A 15635-nucleotide genomic window follows, 5' to 3' on the forward strand; every position below is an offset into this window, starting at 1 on the left:
CCCCTCCATCAAACGGGTGTGGTTCCCCCCTCTCTATGTGAGTCAGGGTGTGAGTGTGAGCCTGGCTGTGTGAGCCTTGTGCATGTGAGTGTGTGTGTTGCAGCCCATAAGTTCAGTGCTGCGCTGCACACACAGGCCTGTTCTGTTCGCCTGTGAGTGTTCACAGTACCTTCATTCCACTGGTGGCCAGAGGAGACGGAATTAGTGATACGGTGAGGGATTTTTCACTGCCCCGAGTCCACCTCTCCAAAGCAAATAAATAACACCCACTCATTCACTGTTTTCTCTCTCTCTTCTCTCTCTTGTACATGCACTGACTCATACACACACGTTCGAGTTCATGCTGAGAAAATAAAGTTTTACCCACTCGTGAACATAAATAGATGAACAAACAGAAAAGGTTGAAGAGGCATTTTAATATGTCGGTTTGATCTTGGCCAACTTTTTTCAGGGTCTCCATACCTCATGTGACCTGCGTTGCCACCTGCCACTGGGATGGAACGGAAAATATTGCCATCTGAGCCTCGTATAACACACGATAAGTGTCAGGAGTGCCATAGCACAAAAATGTTTAAATACTATAGCAGTTTTACTGAAAACAAGTGATCACACATGTACAGGATGCATTCATGTATACACACATATCCTCGCAGCAAAACACCTGACACTCCTTACAGCACGAGTAGCAGGAGAGAGATGAAGGCTGGCTGTGGAGGCACTGCAGACAGTGGAGGAGAGCTAGAGAGGGCTGAGCCAGCCCTGCTACATCAACAGTTTCCTTCAAAACATCCGAGATTTTATTTACGGAGCACCTCCATCATCCCCCTCCCTCCTCTCAATGCCAGTCACCAACGGCCCCTCTCCTGCCCCTATCTCCTGTTCAGGGAATCAAATTCATACGCCCCACCTCTCTCTAACTCTCTCTCTTTGTCTCTGTCCCCCTCTCTAACTTTACCTCTATCTTTCCCTGTTTTTCTTTCAATTCAATTCAGTAAGCTTTACTGGAATTACCATATTCAGTTACAGTACTGCCAAAGTAGTATTAAAAAAAACAAGAATAAACAATTACAATATTAAAGAGTTAAGGAACACCATTATATATTAATAATAAAATGAGATGAGATAATGAGAGAAGAAAATATAATAATAGCAACAACAACAGTAATAATCTCTATCTTTCTCTCTTTGTCTGTCTCTTTCCGTTTCTTTCTCAAGAGTCTCACTCTCTGTCTTTTTGTCTCTGTTTCCATCACCATTGCTAATTTTTATACACACCATAACACTTTGGCCTCTGTATAGTACACATTATATACATAATGAAACAGTAATCGAGTGCTTATGAACATGAAAGTGATTGTGAATATGAATGAATCTGTGTATGTGTGTGTTGGCAATGGTGTTACAAAATATATACAGAATTACTGGTGATTAATTTAGGGTTCCTGTAAATCCTTAACATGAAATTAGGCTTTTTTAAAATTTAATTATTCAATTTAATTAGCTCCTGTATTCACATTGATCCTACATATGGTCAGCATATCTCTCTTTCTCTCCCTCTCTCTAACATTGTTTTGCTGTGGTTCAGCAGGTTGGGTGATATGGCACTTCTCTCTGTAGTTAATGGCTAACTGCAGTGGCAGCGCAGCCATGATGAAACGTTGACATTTCCCTCTGATTAGTCATCCACTCCCCCCCCCCCCCCCCCTTTTGTTCCTGACGCTAGAGTGTTTGCTCACAGCTTCAGCACGGGGTGGAGCGCAGGATGGAGAGTGGGGGTGGAGAGGTTAGGGGTGGGGAGGTTACAGGTGTGGCTGGGTGGCAGGGGGCACAGAAGGAACTCCCCAGTGTTTGCTCATGGTGTTTACTTGGTGTGGTGGGGTTGTTGGGGCAGCCGGAGTTCTTGGAGTAAAGGGTCAAGGCCCTTAAAACCTGAATATGTTGATCTGGAATGATAGGATAACACTACAGCTCATTTAAGATGTAGTGCCACTGAATCAAGGTGTAATACTAACTGCAATGTCATTAGGAACTTGTACATTAATTATCCTGTAATCCTTATGCTTTGGTGACACTTTGGTGACACTGTGCACTGACATCTTCAAGTGGTTTCTGAGAATATATATATGCGCGTGTGTGTGTGTGTGTGTGTGTGTGTGTGTGTGAAAGAGAGTGAGAGCGAACCCAAATAAAGATTTATTGAAGACTTTAACGTGTTAAAATTTCTTGATACATGCAACATGGCTTCAGTATTTTACAAGCAGCTCAGGTCTTATCAGGCATGGGGTGGAGACCAACTCTAGAAGCACCTAACTGAAAAACAGGAATGGATCCCTCATACAAACACAAAGTCTGAGCACTCCAAAAACAGTGGATTTAGACAGAGAGAGAGAGAGAGAGAGAGAGAGAGAGAGAGAGTCAGGTGGAGGGTATTGTAGCAAGTATTTACTCATGCACCTGGCAGATGGCTCTGTTCATTCAGATCAGAGAAGCTCATTAAATGAAGGGCAGTATTGGTACCATGAGAAATGAGCACATGCATAATATGAATCTATGGTAAATTTAGCACATTACCTACAAACCATAGGTTGCATTCTCTTTGTATTTCATACTGGCTACTGCGCATCTGTATTTTGTGGTTTTGTATAATCACAACCCTTTGGTATGAATAATAACAGCTTATTGGGAGATATATGTAAAGACACAAATTAAAAAGAATGCGTTTTACTGCTGATTTCATTAAGCAAGCATTACTGATGCAGACAGTAATGGTGGTCAGCAGACACTTGCTTGAGTGAGTTATTTTATATATATACACATACACACACACACTATGAACAGCTACTATAAATATTCTTCGGTACTAAACAATGCTAAAAGCTGGACATTAAAGAAATGATCAAGAGGAAAAGAGAGGAGAAGAAAGAAGAGGAAAGGTGAGAGAATGGGGGTAGGATATGGGAAGAGAGGTCTAGAGAGGAGGGGAGGAGGTAAGACGAGTGTGTGGAGATGAGTGGATGATAGAGGGGAGGAGAACTCTAAGGCTTTTACCACTGTGTAAACAACAGACTACCCTGATCTTAATGGAATGACCAACAGGCCTCTGTCCTGGCAGGGGTGAGAAGACACTGGAAGCTGACTGTCTTATGCTAGGTATTTACTAGCTTACACACACCTTACACAAAGACATTATGTGAACACACACACACACAAAAAAAAAACAGAAATAAGTGTGGAGTTAAACACTAAATATTTAGTGTTTAGTCTGGTGAGTGTTCAGAACAATGAGTGATGTGTTAGATTAGAGTCTGTGAAACAGGTAAGGGACAGGATCGTGCAAGATCTTTGATATTCAGTGAATTACATCTGTATGTAACAACAACAATAACCTCCTTTTTCACAGAGGTATGATGGAGTGACAAGGCACTGCAAATAATCTGTTTATTCTAACATAATTGTGTAAATTCTATTATATATATCATATTATATGTGATTAAGTATGGACACTGGGTGATATTTGTGGAAATATCTAAAACTGATATCTTCAAACAGTTCTTCCTCATGTTCCTCCTCCTGGTGTCCTGTGGTTGCAGCCTGCTCTGTGGGTTTACTGAGTGCTGGACATGCACTGTGGGACAGGCTGGGTGGCTGTGTCTACCTGGTGAGAAAGGCACTGAGGTAGCAGAGGGAGCTCAGTGGAGCAGTGCTATGTTCGTGCCTGCTTTCCAGATGAGTGAAGAACACAGGTCCTGCTGCTGAAGCAGCTTCTGAGCGGCTCTGCCTCATCAACAATATAGAACGGCAACTGCAAACTTCCATTTTTTCTCTCTTTTTTCTCATTTTTACATTTTTTTTCTCTCTTTCTCACTCCTTCTTTCCATCTGTCCTAGTTCTTCATTGTTTCATCTGTTTCTTTCTTTGTTTCTCTCTCTCTCTCTCTCTCTCTCTCTCTCTCTCTCTCAATTTCATAGCATGAGCTCTGCTTATAAAGAAATGGCAAAACCAGATGATTTTTCTCAGGAATATTTTTCAAAATATTTTCCCTCAGGAATTTCTTTAGGCAGGTACTCAGGCATGGGTCAAGATCCAGTCATTCTAAACGATTAGCAGGCTTTTACCAAAGCCTTTGTCGTGGATTTGTGTGGTCCACTTTGCCCTGATAACACCCACTCTCAGTCCCCTTACTGGCCCAGTGCCAACTGATAACGCGGTCACATACCATCCATATTAATGATTGGTCAAGCCCAGGGACTGAGTGTGAAACCCAGAGCAGGTAGAGCTCTTTCTAATGCCCAAGTTTGGGCTCCACCCAGCAAAAGTAACACATTCCAGCACTGCTGTGGTAAGAGTGCTCCAGGAACTAAAAATGAAGGAAAAAAAAAACTTCTTAGTGTCTTAGTCACTAATGCACAATAAAAGAATCTGAAAAAAAATCTAATTTCCTTCAAATAACTGCCTGAATTAATTAAGCCACATGTAACACTTGCGAGTTAAATAAGTTAAAGGCACATAAACTCTCAGCTAAATTCATCACAGGTGTTCAGAATGAACTACGATCACCAGGCTGCTTTAAAGTCTGACATAAGAACCATGTGAATAGCATTCCACCAAAAATGTATGAACTTGCTAGCAAATGGATTTTAGGTTTGCATTTTGCTAACCGGGCTATTGTAGCTCTGAACAGAACCGAATCTATTTGGACGCAGCTGGCGGTGGTAGTCTACTTGATACCCCTGTTCTGTGACATGGAGTGAACGCTCACCCTTGTCCATAATCTGGGCGTGATGAGCGAGGCCTGGACGCCTGGCTGTGCTCGTCTTGTCCCTGCTTGCTGCAGGAAGTGCTGGTTAATGAGTACCTGCGCTGTGCTACAGGTGTAGGGGCCAAGGACGGGAGGCGATAAGCCCAACCGTGGTCAGGGAGAGAGGAAAGAGGGCCACTACCAAACAGATGAGCGACAGCAGGAGGAGCAGGGGCAGACATCTATACACATGCCGTATGTTACCAAGATACTTAGGTTTTATGTTTGCCATCATCATAGCATAACATGTGGCTGGCCATAGAGAACAGATAAATCTAAGGTTTTGAAGGTGGCAGTGAGATATCTGTGACTCTTAAAGTCTGACTTGAGTGGGGTTTCAGTGTGTGTGTTTGATTAAGAAGGCTAATTCAAACCCCCCCACCCAAACTTCACTTGGACTGGGCACAGAGTCACATGGATTGAGTGCCCTTTGAGTCAGGACATCGCACTAAAATTTGAATCGATATTTCAGGCTCCTCCTGATCCTCCTCTTCCCGTAGACCATCCATGTTCGACCAGGCAGGCTAATAAATTACCTGCCCCGTCTGCCCCTCTTACCCTCTCCAATGGGTTCCTGCTCCCCCGCACCCTGACCCCCTTTTATCTCCCAGCCTTCACCTGGGTGAACCAACCCCCACTCTCTGGACCTTTCTCCCTACAAACTCACCCAAGTCCACACTCACCAGTTACAACCATGGCTGAAAACAGACACAAAGGTATGCAGAAGGTTCTGCTCCGCAAGCCAACAGGGTCTAGCGCCACAGACCTTGACATCTTAAGCAGTGTACAGAAAAAGAGTACCAAATTACCTTTTTGATGCATCTTTTTTTACTGAATAATGGACTGATATCAACTGCAGGTCAGACTCTTACCTGAGCAAATAAATAGGAGGGACGGATAGAAAAGGGACTACACGCACACACATACGCGCACACACAGAATGTGCTGAGCTCTTAATGCATCTGGATCCTGGCCTCCCAGCAGCACCTGAAAATCCACTTTAACTCTCCGGATTACTGCGACATCCTGGTCAGGCCAACTCGGCTTTAGGGAGCACCATTTTGTGACCTAGTATGTACACCAACCATATTGCACTCCCACAGAGCTAAAGTAGTTTTGGGAAGAAAAAAAACAAAAACCCTGGCTAATTCTAACTAATTCTGCTGTTTTGCAGCCCAAACCTCTGGGTAAATATGACACTAACTTAAAAAAAAAAAAACTCTGACAAGTAGTATTACAGGTGGACATGCATTCTTTTGTGTATATCTGCAACAAGATTGCTAAAACAGAAATATGGAGTGTTTTGCAAGAAGCTGATTTTGGAGTCAACTGAAGCATCCAAGTGTAGTCTTTTGTACCAGACACAATATGTAGTGATTACACTGGTGCAGCAACACACCAAGATGCCCTTTTAATGCCAAGTAGATACACTAAATAGTGGTAAACGTCACCATGGATACTACTAAATATTCCTACCTGTCTTTTTGAGTGTGTCGCAATCAGCGATCTGTGTTTCTTTGTTCATATTGTTCATAGACCCAGAGCCAGGGTAAAGGCACCACCCTCACTGTATTTCATCCCAATGTTTGGCTCCTCACCATGGTTTTATGACTCCAGGTGTGGTCTGATTGCTTCCATGTTTGGAAGCTGCTAAATGTCGGCTGTTAACCTGGCCAGTGTTACATGGGAGCATACACAGAAGCAAAGGTGAGGTGCTCACAGCAGCTAATAGATACAACAATAGGAGCCATGCTTCCAGTACTTGGCTATTTCAAGTTCGCTTGGTCAACATTTATACCAGCTTGTGTTTGTGTTTCAGTGTGTATGTGTGTGTGCGTGTGTGTGTGTGTGTTCAGTGAACTTTTCATGTTCATATCACCCTGACCCACACGCTCGTCCGAGTCCTTCTATTGTGACTGTGTGTTCCCTGTGGACGGTACCCAGGCCAGGTGATATTTATCTGAGATAGAACAGCAAAGAGCAAACACTAGCCTGCTTTTATTCCCACTCTGCTTCCACTAAGGATGTTTGAAGCAGGTTTCCAAAGACAAGCCATAGAGGAGGTTATTTGCCAATAAAACATGTTTTTAAAGTGTGCTTTCATCTAGCAGGAAATTGCATAAAATTTGTGGGATTATGAGAGGGAGGTTAACGCCATTGGGGTAAGTTTGGGACTCATAGCTGTTCTATGTGAATAAGTAATAGGGCATGGGGGTGTTTATGATGTGAACACAACCTGCACAACAAGTTTCTCAGTGGAACTGCATAAATGCTAATATTCAATAATAAAATAACAACAGCAACAACAACAATTATAAAAATAATAATGTGGAATTTTGGTTGTTACAGTACTTCATATTATGCTTCAAGGGAAATTAAAATACATTATCAAAACAAACAAAAAAAAACAATCAAGAAGTCCAAACTTTTATATTACTCATATATAAAATGTTATGTATTATATATTAACACACAACTCTAAATGTAAACTCATTCATAATATTACAAACAGCATGTGAACCACATGAGACTGAAAAATGGCTGTGGTAGATCAACTTGAATGCTAGAGAACTAGAGGACATTCCCATGTTTCGGGAATTGTTCCCAGGTTAGGCACACCAGATCTGTTCTAATGCAGATGCATAACTGAAATGCTAATCAATAATGTGCATACTAATACAAGAATGTGCTGTGCTTGCATTGCTATGTTCAGCAGATGTGTAACTGGGGGTTGCTGTAACTATTATTGCAGAGGTTTGCTCCTTGTACAACAGTAAGGTGCAAAAGGGACAGGACACTATGAGGGTAATTTAACTGGAATGTACATTCTCTTGGTTTTTCAGTGAATTGCTATTAAGGTGCTTCTTCTTTTATTTTATGTTGTCTTCAGTTCCTGGATACAGCCCTGATGGTATAAATGAAGACACTTAATAAAGTGACGTTCCATGTCGCACCCGAGGAAGATATTTATTTAAGCAAATCAGACCACGTGCTTATGTAAGTAGGATGTAGGTCATAAAGATTTTTTTACAGTTCTCCAGAGACTGGAGTTTTTTTTAAATCATAAAACTCCACACACTATGGGTGTATGGGTGTTCTCTTTGTTTCTATCTATCTACATACATGGTGTTTATATATATATATATATATATATATATATAAAATAATTCCTCTCTCAATCACTATTGGTCATTTGGAACACTTAATGATCAAAATAACAGACAGACTAAGTGAAGCACATATCTTTTAAAATACAGATCTTGCTGCCAAATTTATAAACCTGGCACACTGGAATGGAATAGAAATAACAAACAGATAATATCAGAGGGTGTTAACCTTTCTTCACCTACCTGTGCACCTGACTTGCTAATTGCATCCTGGATAGCCTGCGGAGGTTCCTGGCTCGCCCATAACTGCCTTTAGGTTATTCAGCGTCAAAACACAGGTCATTCATTCCCGATAAGAGTTTGCATCTATCTGTTAGGCACACAGCCTGGATCCTTTAATGATGACTTAAGGTGAACATCCTAGTATGCATGACATTCGCCGACATGCGGCATCAGCGGAAGACACTGCATTGGTTAAAATACTGCTAGAAGCTGAAAGTACTGAAAGTAATATAGTTCTTTAGCTCCCTCTTTTGGTGAAAGACTAGGAAGTTCATACCTCGATTGTAAAAATGTACATATTAAACTAAAAAAACTGTATTTGACCTGTTGTCGTACACAATGTTGGAATTTACTTTGTTTAGGGAGTAAGTTATCTACCGTAAAGGTAATCGACATCTAAAAGGAGAAACAGGAAATAGAAGTATTGCGACTTAAACGACATAAGCTATTATAAAAATCCTCCGTAACGCCCTAGGAACTTGGTACCTCTTTAATATTATCAGAAAGCGTTACCAGCGTGGACATATCATTTTTAGGCTTTGCATTAGATATTTTAAATAGCATTCGTGTATATATTATGATTGTTTCAGAGCACAGGACATTAATAAATACTTATCCATGCTGCAGTTGATACCGATCACTAAGATATTACTTAACTTTTATCCTGAAATCGACGTATGCTTCTTTCGTTCGGGTGAACTGTCGCATTGTCATTTGTTCTGGGCACGTTACTAGGCTTGTTTTCATTTACGACTTATGTTTAAGCATACCAGATGACATGGGAAAAAAACAACATTAAAATAGTTATTTTAAAATGTTCTTGGTCTGGCCAACCCAGTACTGCCAGAACTGTCTATATAAATAGGGAATTCTATAAATCCTGCATAAAAGCTGCGTAAACGTCATTTGATTGCGTATCATCCTATAGGGCGGCCGTTTAGGGTTGATCACATGATCACATATCGTACAAGAAAAGACAGGACTGGAATATTGTTCCTCTGAAGACTGGGTAGAAGTAGATTTATTTCGGTTTTTCCATGTTACATTTAACTTGTTACTTATTTTTCTTTTCAGAAGACGTCTAAATATTTCAGTCGAGTCACACTCTTAATCAAACAAGACGGGTAGCGTTAGGTTTTTAAAGGCAAGTCTCTTGGTTTTTGTATATGATTCATTGTTTACTATATCACTTTACATTCTCGTAACTAGTGTTTTTATTGTCGATTTGTAGGCTTAAGGATATATTGTATATAAAATATAAAGTGTTTTATATTCTCGGACGAGTAAAATCTATAAGATGCCATCCGGCAGGCAATTGCCTAGCAGGAACAAATCTAATAGGATATAAGATATAATTCTTGATTTAGAGGCTATTTTAGTACACGTTATGCCCTAAAGTTTACGGCTGAATAAGTATGGCAGTTTCTTGATTGGCATGAAATTGGGCCTAAGACGGACAAATTGAGCGAATTTTACTGCGATCTCCGTTTCTATATTTCTCAATCATAATTGTTGTGCAACAAGGAAGAGTTCAGGAAATTAAACTAAAAGCTAACCTTTACGCGCACACAAATGAAGTGTCGCGTCTCAGAAGAAATGCACTTGCTCTCGTTGATGTACAGAACGACCTTGTTTTTGCTTACTCATATAAAGGTACTTTTTAGGTTAGCTTCATGACGATTAACCTCACATAGGACTGTATAGCATATGTATATAAAGAGAGATTTTGCTTTAATTGTATATTTAGCAGAGTTGCACACCCAAAGAGATACTGGTAGATCTTCTTAAATTGCATACCTATTTCATTTGCCAAAGACTTGCGGAGTAAGTTGAACTCATGTTGATTGTATCTGCATTATAGATAGATGGATAGAAGTTTACTGATCCATAGGTAAATTAGTTATTAAATTTCTCTGCATGTGAGCTACTATATGTTCATGACTTTCACGCTTGTGCTGTCAACATTTCAAGGCTTTTTAGTGGTGAAACAAAACTCAATATATAAATGTAACAGTATTATAAATCAAGCCAATGGTCAGCCATCATGTTAGACAAAATAATGATTAAAAAAAACCAACAACTTCATGATGTGGTCACATTGGCATCAGGAAGTCTAAGGGCTTCTTTCTCATGACTTGCAACTAATGTGGTCACCTTAATTTCTGTTGTTTTTCTCCATGTGACTCTAAAACCGCTTCTTCTTTTGCATCCCATTTGAACTGTTCAGCTTTTGCAATGTGGCTGCAGTGTGCATGGTCATTAGGAAGGATGGCTCAGCCACAGAGTAGTGGTGTATGGCCAGCATGAATGCTGACAATCATAGACTGTTTTCTGCATTATGATCTGCATTAAAAGTTACAGTGTATGGAACAGAATGCATTTAGGAGGGGCAAAACCTATATGCGCTCATGCAAACACAGAAATGTATCCACACCCTCACACAAATGTACATATTTATACATTTTTCATCCATACCTAATCATCTGTCTGCGAGATAGGCAAGTGTCGCTGTGTCTTAAAATGTTTACATGATTCACTACTGGACTGTCTCACAATGAATATTTCTTTTTCTGCCAGGACCAGTTACAAGTTTTCTTTTAAATGTGTCAGGAAAGTCCACAAGAATGAAGTCTGATATTCCATATGAAAAAGTTTGTATGACAAAGTCTAAAATGTTTATCACTGAATTACAATAATTAATGTGTACATTAAAACTATATATATTTACATGAACTGACATTTATTTTTTTTCTAAAGCTGTCTGCATCTTAGTTGAATGAATTTCTCTCTAGATGGCTGATGTGGAGTGGAACAAAGCAGAGGCCCATCAGAAACATCTGAAGGTACAGGGTGAAAGACTTCTTTTGTTTTTTTAAGAGATACAGAAAAAAACATTAATCATTATATTAGTTTCATGTTAGGTTAATATCTTGTGTTCATTGAGAGCTCTGTGTTTGTGTGTGTCCATGCAGTATCACAGGTGTCTGATAATCATCACCTGTCTCACCACTGTGCTGCTCATGGTCTTTGTCCTCCAAACTCTTCTGGTTCCTGCTGTTATGTCAGCATCCAGACCTCTTAGGCTGCAGGTGCATCCTTCTGTCAGGGAAACCTGCCTTGATCCCTGCAGGTGAGCATGTTCCTTAATGACCTCCAATCTGCATTCTCATTTTAAGGAGCTACGAACTATGTCTGGAGAGCAGGTATCACCCTGTTTATTTATTTATTTATTTTTATTATTTTTGTATTATTATTATTTTTTAAAGGCTTCTGGCTTGCTTTAACCACCACTGCTGCTTTCTCCCATCTGCAGTTTCAAAAACACTGCTGTTTCTGCTTTTGTGGCTGCAAAGGAAAGCTTGATTTACTGTTCTAATGAAAAGTAGCATTGGTGATTTATGTGCAGATTTGTTTTGGTGGAGAGTATCCCAGTGGGGGTGGAGTTCAATTCCTCTACTCCTCACCAGTCCATCTATGAGACCTGGCTCAGCCTCATCTCAGAGGCTCAGAGGAGCCTAGATATTGCTTCATTTTACTGGACACTAACCAATAAAGACACGCAGACACAAGAACCCACAGCCAGTCAGGTAAGTATAAATACATTTTGTAGTTTTCAATAACCTGTGAGATGTAGCTCTTTGGATGTTTTGTGGATTGTTCTGTGCTGTAGGGTGAGAAGATACTGCAAGAGCTTGCACAGCTCTCAAGGAAGATATCGGTGCGGATTGCTGTGAGCACTCCTTCAGAAACCCAGCCAAAGGATGACATTAAACTTCTTGCTGATTCTGGTAAACACTTGGAGCTAGTACTCGCTTTGAATTTTAATTGCTTTTGATTTATGATGTCGGTAGAGTTTTGTTTGTTACAACAGGCTAGAGCAGACAGTCCCAATTTTTGCTTATATACTGGCTCTCAGCTCAGCTGTACAAGGTATTCAGTGTTTTTGATTTCTTGGTCCAGGTAAAAGAACTGGGATAGAGATACATGTGGACCGTCTAAGGGTCTCAAAAGCCTAAATTGGAGAAACACTGCACTAGTGACTTAGTTGTACTTGTAGTCTACTAGCATTTTGGTCAGTTATGCTCAGCAGTTAATTCACTAATGGTAAATTGTTCTCTGCACAACTGTGTGCTTGTAGGGGCCTATTTTATGAATGACCTGAAGAAAGGGCAGGTGATATCTGGATATTTATACATTTATTTCATTCAAATGAGTTTATGCTGTATGTTTGTATAAACAATATTGACATGTAAATTCAGTATAATTGTAAATTAAAATCCAGCTAACACCTGTCTTTTGGTCAAAGCCAAATTAAAAAAAGAAGCCAAAATAGGTTGACACAATGTAGAAAAGGTTACAGCTAGTCACCTGACTTCCAAGTGTAATAGTCATGTCAGGAGTGGTTGATTATAGCTTAAAGTTGAAAAAAAATGTTACAGCTATAGAGAAGGTTTATGCGCTCCAAGTGATCAGCCAGTCCACAGTAGGTTTTGGTGGTGCCTTGTAAAAAAACAACAACAAAAAAAAAAACATCAAGCCTTTAATGATGATGTACCTTGCATATGGTGATGCTTTCCATGGTGATGTCTCTCGCAGGTGCAGAAGTGAGGACTGTGAACATGCGAGAGTTAACGTCTGGTGTGCTACACACTAAATTCTGGGTGATTGACAAGAAACACATTTACATAGGCAGTGCCAACATGGACTGGAGATCTTTAACACAGGTAACTGTTGTTTTTTACTATCCAACACTGCCCACTCTTTGCTGTCAAATTCATAGTTCATCATATTTCATTGGGTTTTTTTGGTAACGTTCAGGAAACTTTGAAATATGTCTTGCAAAGCCACCTGATCAGTGTCTTTAGCATTTCAGTAGTAACAGTAATAACAGCCTTAAACGTTTGGCTCTGTAATTAGCAGACAATTTGAATCAGGTGTGGTAGAGCAGGTGTGGAAAACCTTAAAGTCTTGAACTTGCTGTAGATACCCATATTCTGTTGGACAGATCCAAGGTTCATGTGCTGTGTTGTCTGTTGATCACTCAGGTGAAAGAGCTAGGGGCAGTTGTGTATAACTGCAGCTGCTTGGCCAGTGACATAGGGAAAATCTTTGAAGCCTATTGGTTCCTAGCGCAGAGTAAAACTGTCCCCTCCCCCTGGCCTAGCCAATACACTACACTCTACAACAAGGACACACCCATGCAACTGTTACTCAACGGAACTGACTCCAGGGTCTACCTCTCGGTAAGTCAGGACTCCTTCAGAGAGGACAGTGAGTAGTGTTGAGTAACTGGAGTGAAAACAAAGCGTCTTCTAATACCACAAAAATGGTCATAAACTGCTTAAAAGTAGTTTGGAGTAATTATTATGATTTGGCAGATATGTTAAATCTGTATGTCTGTAGGTTTTTTAATGTATGTATATAATTATTGTATTTTCTCCATTAGGTTGGGTCTTATCAGAATTGCAATATACCCAAATAAAGATAATGAGAATAATTATTTGATTAATTCAGAATATTCTTTTTTTTTTTTTTTTTTCTCTCCATATTCACTTGGGTGATTAGGTTTTTGTGATTTTAAAAAGCAAAAAATTCCATTCTTCCAGAGCTCTCCTCCATCTCTCTGTGCTGATGGGAGGACCTCAGATCTGCAAGCTATACTGAGTATCATCAGAGATGCCCAGCAGTTTGTCTACATAGCTGTTATGAACTACCTGCCCACCATGGAGTTTTCATCTCCAAAAAGGTTTGTGTTGCCTTCAGTAGTCTAGGGAATTCCATTGAGCACCATTAAATGTTCATTTTTTACTTATTATTAGTATTTCAAAACTAAAGATATGAAAAATAAAATATTTTTCAGAATCAGGGTTAGTGAATCAGAACCAAAAAACAAAACAAAAAAAAAATCCCAGGTTTTGATGTTAGACCTTGGCTGTGCATGGTGGCCTGCAGGTACTGGGCTGCCATTGACACGGAGCTGAGGCGTGTGGCATATGAGCGGACAGTTCGTGTGCGTCTGCTCATCAGCTGCTGGAACAGCAGCTCGCCGTTCATGTTTCCCTTCCTGCGCTCACTCGCCTCCGTGCAGGACTCCAGGAGCAAGCTGGATATCCAGGTGGTGAGTGGCCACACTGTAGAGCTTGAGTTTACGTAGAGGTAAAACGATTGCAGTATTGAGCTGGTGAAGAGTGTGGCATGCTAAAAGTCAGCATGACCTGCAGTGAGAATGTATATAAAACGGAGGACAACGGTGTGAACATTTTGTAAAAACATGACTGAGGTTAAGACACAATGCTTAAGAATGCTGGTCTGAGGTTCAGGTTGCCAGTAAGTAACCAGGAAAATACGTAGGCGCTGTGTTCACTTTTGGTTTTCCTTTTACAGTGCTTACTGCTGGAGGCTGTTCTGAGTGTCACTTCTGTGAAGATTCTTACAGTTTTTTGTTTTTTTTTGTTTGTTTGCTTCATCTGTTGCTGTACAGTGATGCAATGAAGCTGACTATAAATTACGTTCCTTTTTTTGCACAGAAAATCTTCCTTGTGCCTGCCAGCCCCAGTCAAAAGGAAATTCCCTATGCCCGGGTGAACCATAACAAGTACATGGTGACAGACAAAGTTGCTTACATAGGTATAATGATTTATTTTTCTCAATGCAGCTTCCCTATTTATTAAATTGATAACTAGGACCATGTTCAGACCTCAATGCTTTGTGTCCTTGGTTTTCAAATTTTTCTTTCTCCTCGACATTCTGATGTATTCCCACTAGAGGGTGGTATAAAACTAAATATAATCCAATCTTCATTTTCCTGTTCTGCAGGAACATCTAACTGGTCTGGGGATTACTTTGTGAACACAGCTGGCTCTGCGCTGGTGGTGAATCAGACCTCAGCCCAGTCCACAGGTCCCACTGTGCAGGAACAACTCCAATCTGTGTTTGAGAGAGATTGGGATTCTTCATATAGCATTCAACTCAATCACAATACCAACCTCAAAGATGTATGTGAGCCACAGGCCACACAGTACTCAGATCTGTGACCTGGCCATTCCAATTTTGTGGACTACCATCGTGCGAAATGAAGTGAGGTTAGATAGTGCTGAGTGAACTTTTCTGTGCTTATGGCAAAATGGTTTGACTTTTGGCAGATTTGGATAGGGGGTGATGCTTACTGTGGACCTAAACATTGCTGTTTCTATGCACAAGACGTTGAGCACAGTCCTGAGAGTCTGCTGAGTAGTAGTCTGGGTCTCCCTGGACTCTGATAAGATGGTGTTTGAGAATGTTTTAAACCTTGGTGTTAATGGCTGTGCATAGCTGACCATGTTTGCATGCCTTTCTTGACCTAAAGGCATAACATGCCTACATTCCGAGGAAAAGGCCATGTAGAAAGCGTTTAGAAGTGCTTTCACTTTTTAAAGTCGAGATTGTCATTTGATAAGTAACTTTCTCAG

The 15635-nt window shown here is 40.4% G+C and overlaps 1 protein-coding gene across 3 annotated transcripts; it reads left to right on the top strand.

The window, feature by feature from the left end:
• The first annotated feature begins 9149 nt into the window (after window positions 1-9149).
• On the top strand, window positions 9150-15265 carry pld3 (phospholipase D family, member 3). 3 transcript variants are annotated; one of them, XM_027014482.2, is made up of 12 exons: window positions 9150-9331; window positions 10765-10838; window positions 10980-11030; window positions 11160-11317; window positions 11594-11774; window positions 11858-11975; window positions 12784-12911; window positions 13233-13430; window positions 13794-13933; window positions 14140-14305; window positions 14715-14814; window positions 15004-15265. In XM_027014482.2, the coding sequence occupies exons 2-12, from the start codon at window positions 10812-10814 to the stop codon at window positions 15219-15221; spliced, it is 1485 nt and encodes a 494-aa protein (XP_026870283.1). In that variant the 5' UTR covers window positions 9150-9331; window positions 10765-10811; the 3' UTR covers window positions 15222-15265. The 3 variants fall into 3 exon arrangements, with proteins under 3 accessions (XP_026870283.1, XP_026870284.1, XP_026870285.1); XM_027014483.2 differs by lacking the exon at window positions 9150-9331 and adding an exon at window positions 10043-10078; XM_027014484.2 differs by lacking the exon at window positions 9150-9331 and having other exon boundaries at window positions 10945-11030.
• Window positions 15266-15635: the final 370 nt, after the last annotated feature.

Source organism: Electrophorus electricus, chromosome 4 (assembly GCF_013358815.1).
Source record: "Electrophorus electricus isolate fEleEle1 chromosome 4, fEleEle1.pri, whole genome shotgun sequence".
Lineage (NCBI taxonomy): Eukaryota > Metazoa > Chordata > Actinopteri > Gymnotiformes > Gymnotidae > Electrophorus > Electrophorus electricus.

What these genes read in the sequence shown, in the direction of transcription:
- pld3 (XM_027014482.2), top strand. Translation starts at nt 10,812, where the DNA reads ATGAAGTCTGATATTCCATATGAAAAA. An exon ending in AAGAACCCACAGCCAGTCAG is followed by an intron (nt 11,775 to 11,857) that starts GTAAGTATAAAT and finishes TCTGTGCTGTAG; the next exon opens with GGTGAGAAGATACTGCAAGA. An exon ending in AGACAAAGTTGCTTACATAG is followed by an intron (nt 14,815 to 15,003) that starts GTATAATGATTT and finishes CCTGTTCTGCAG; the next exon opens with GAACATCTAACTGGTCTGGG.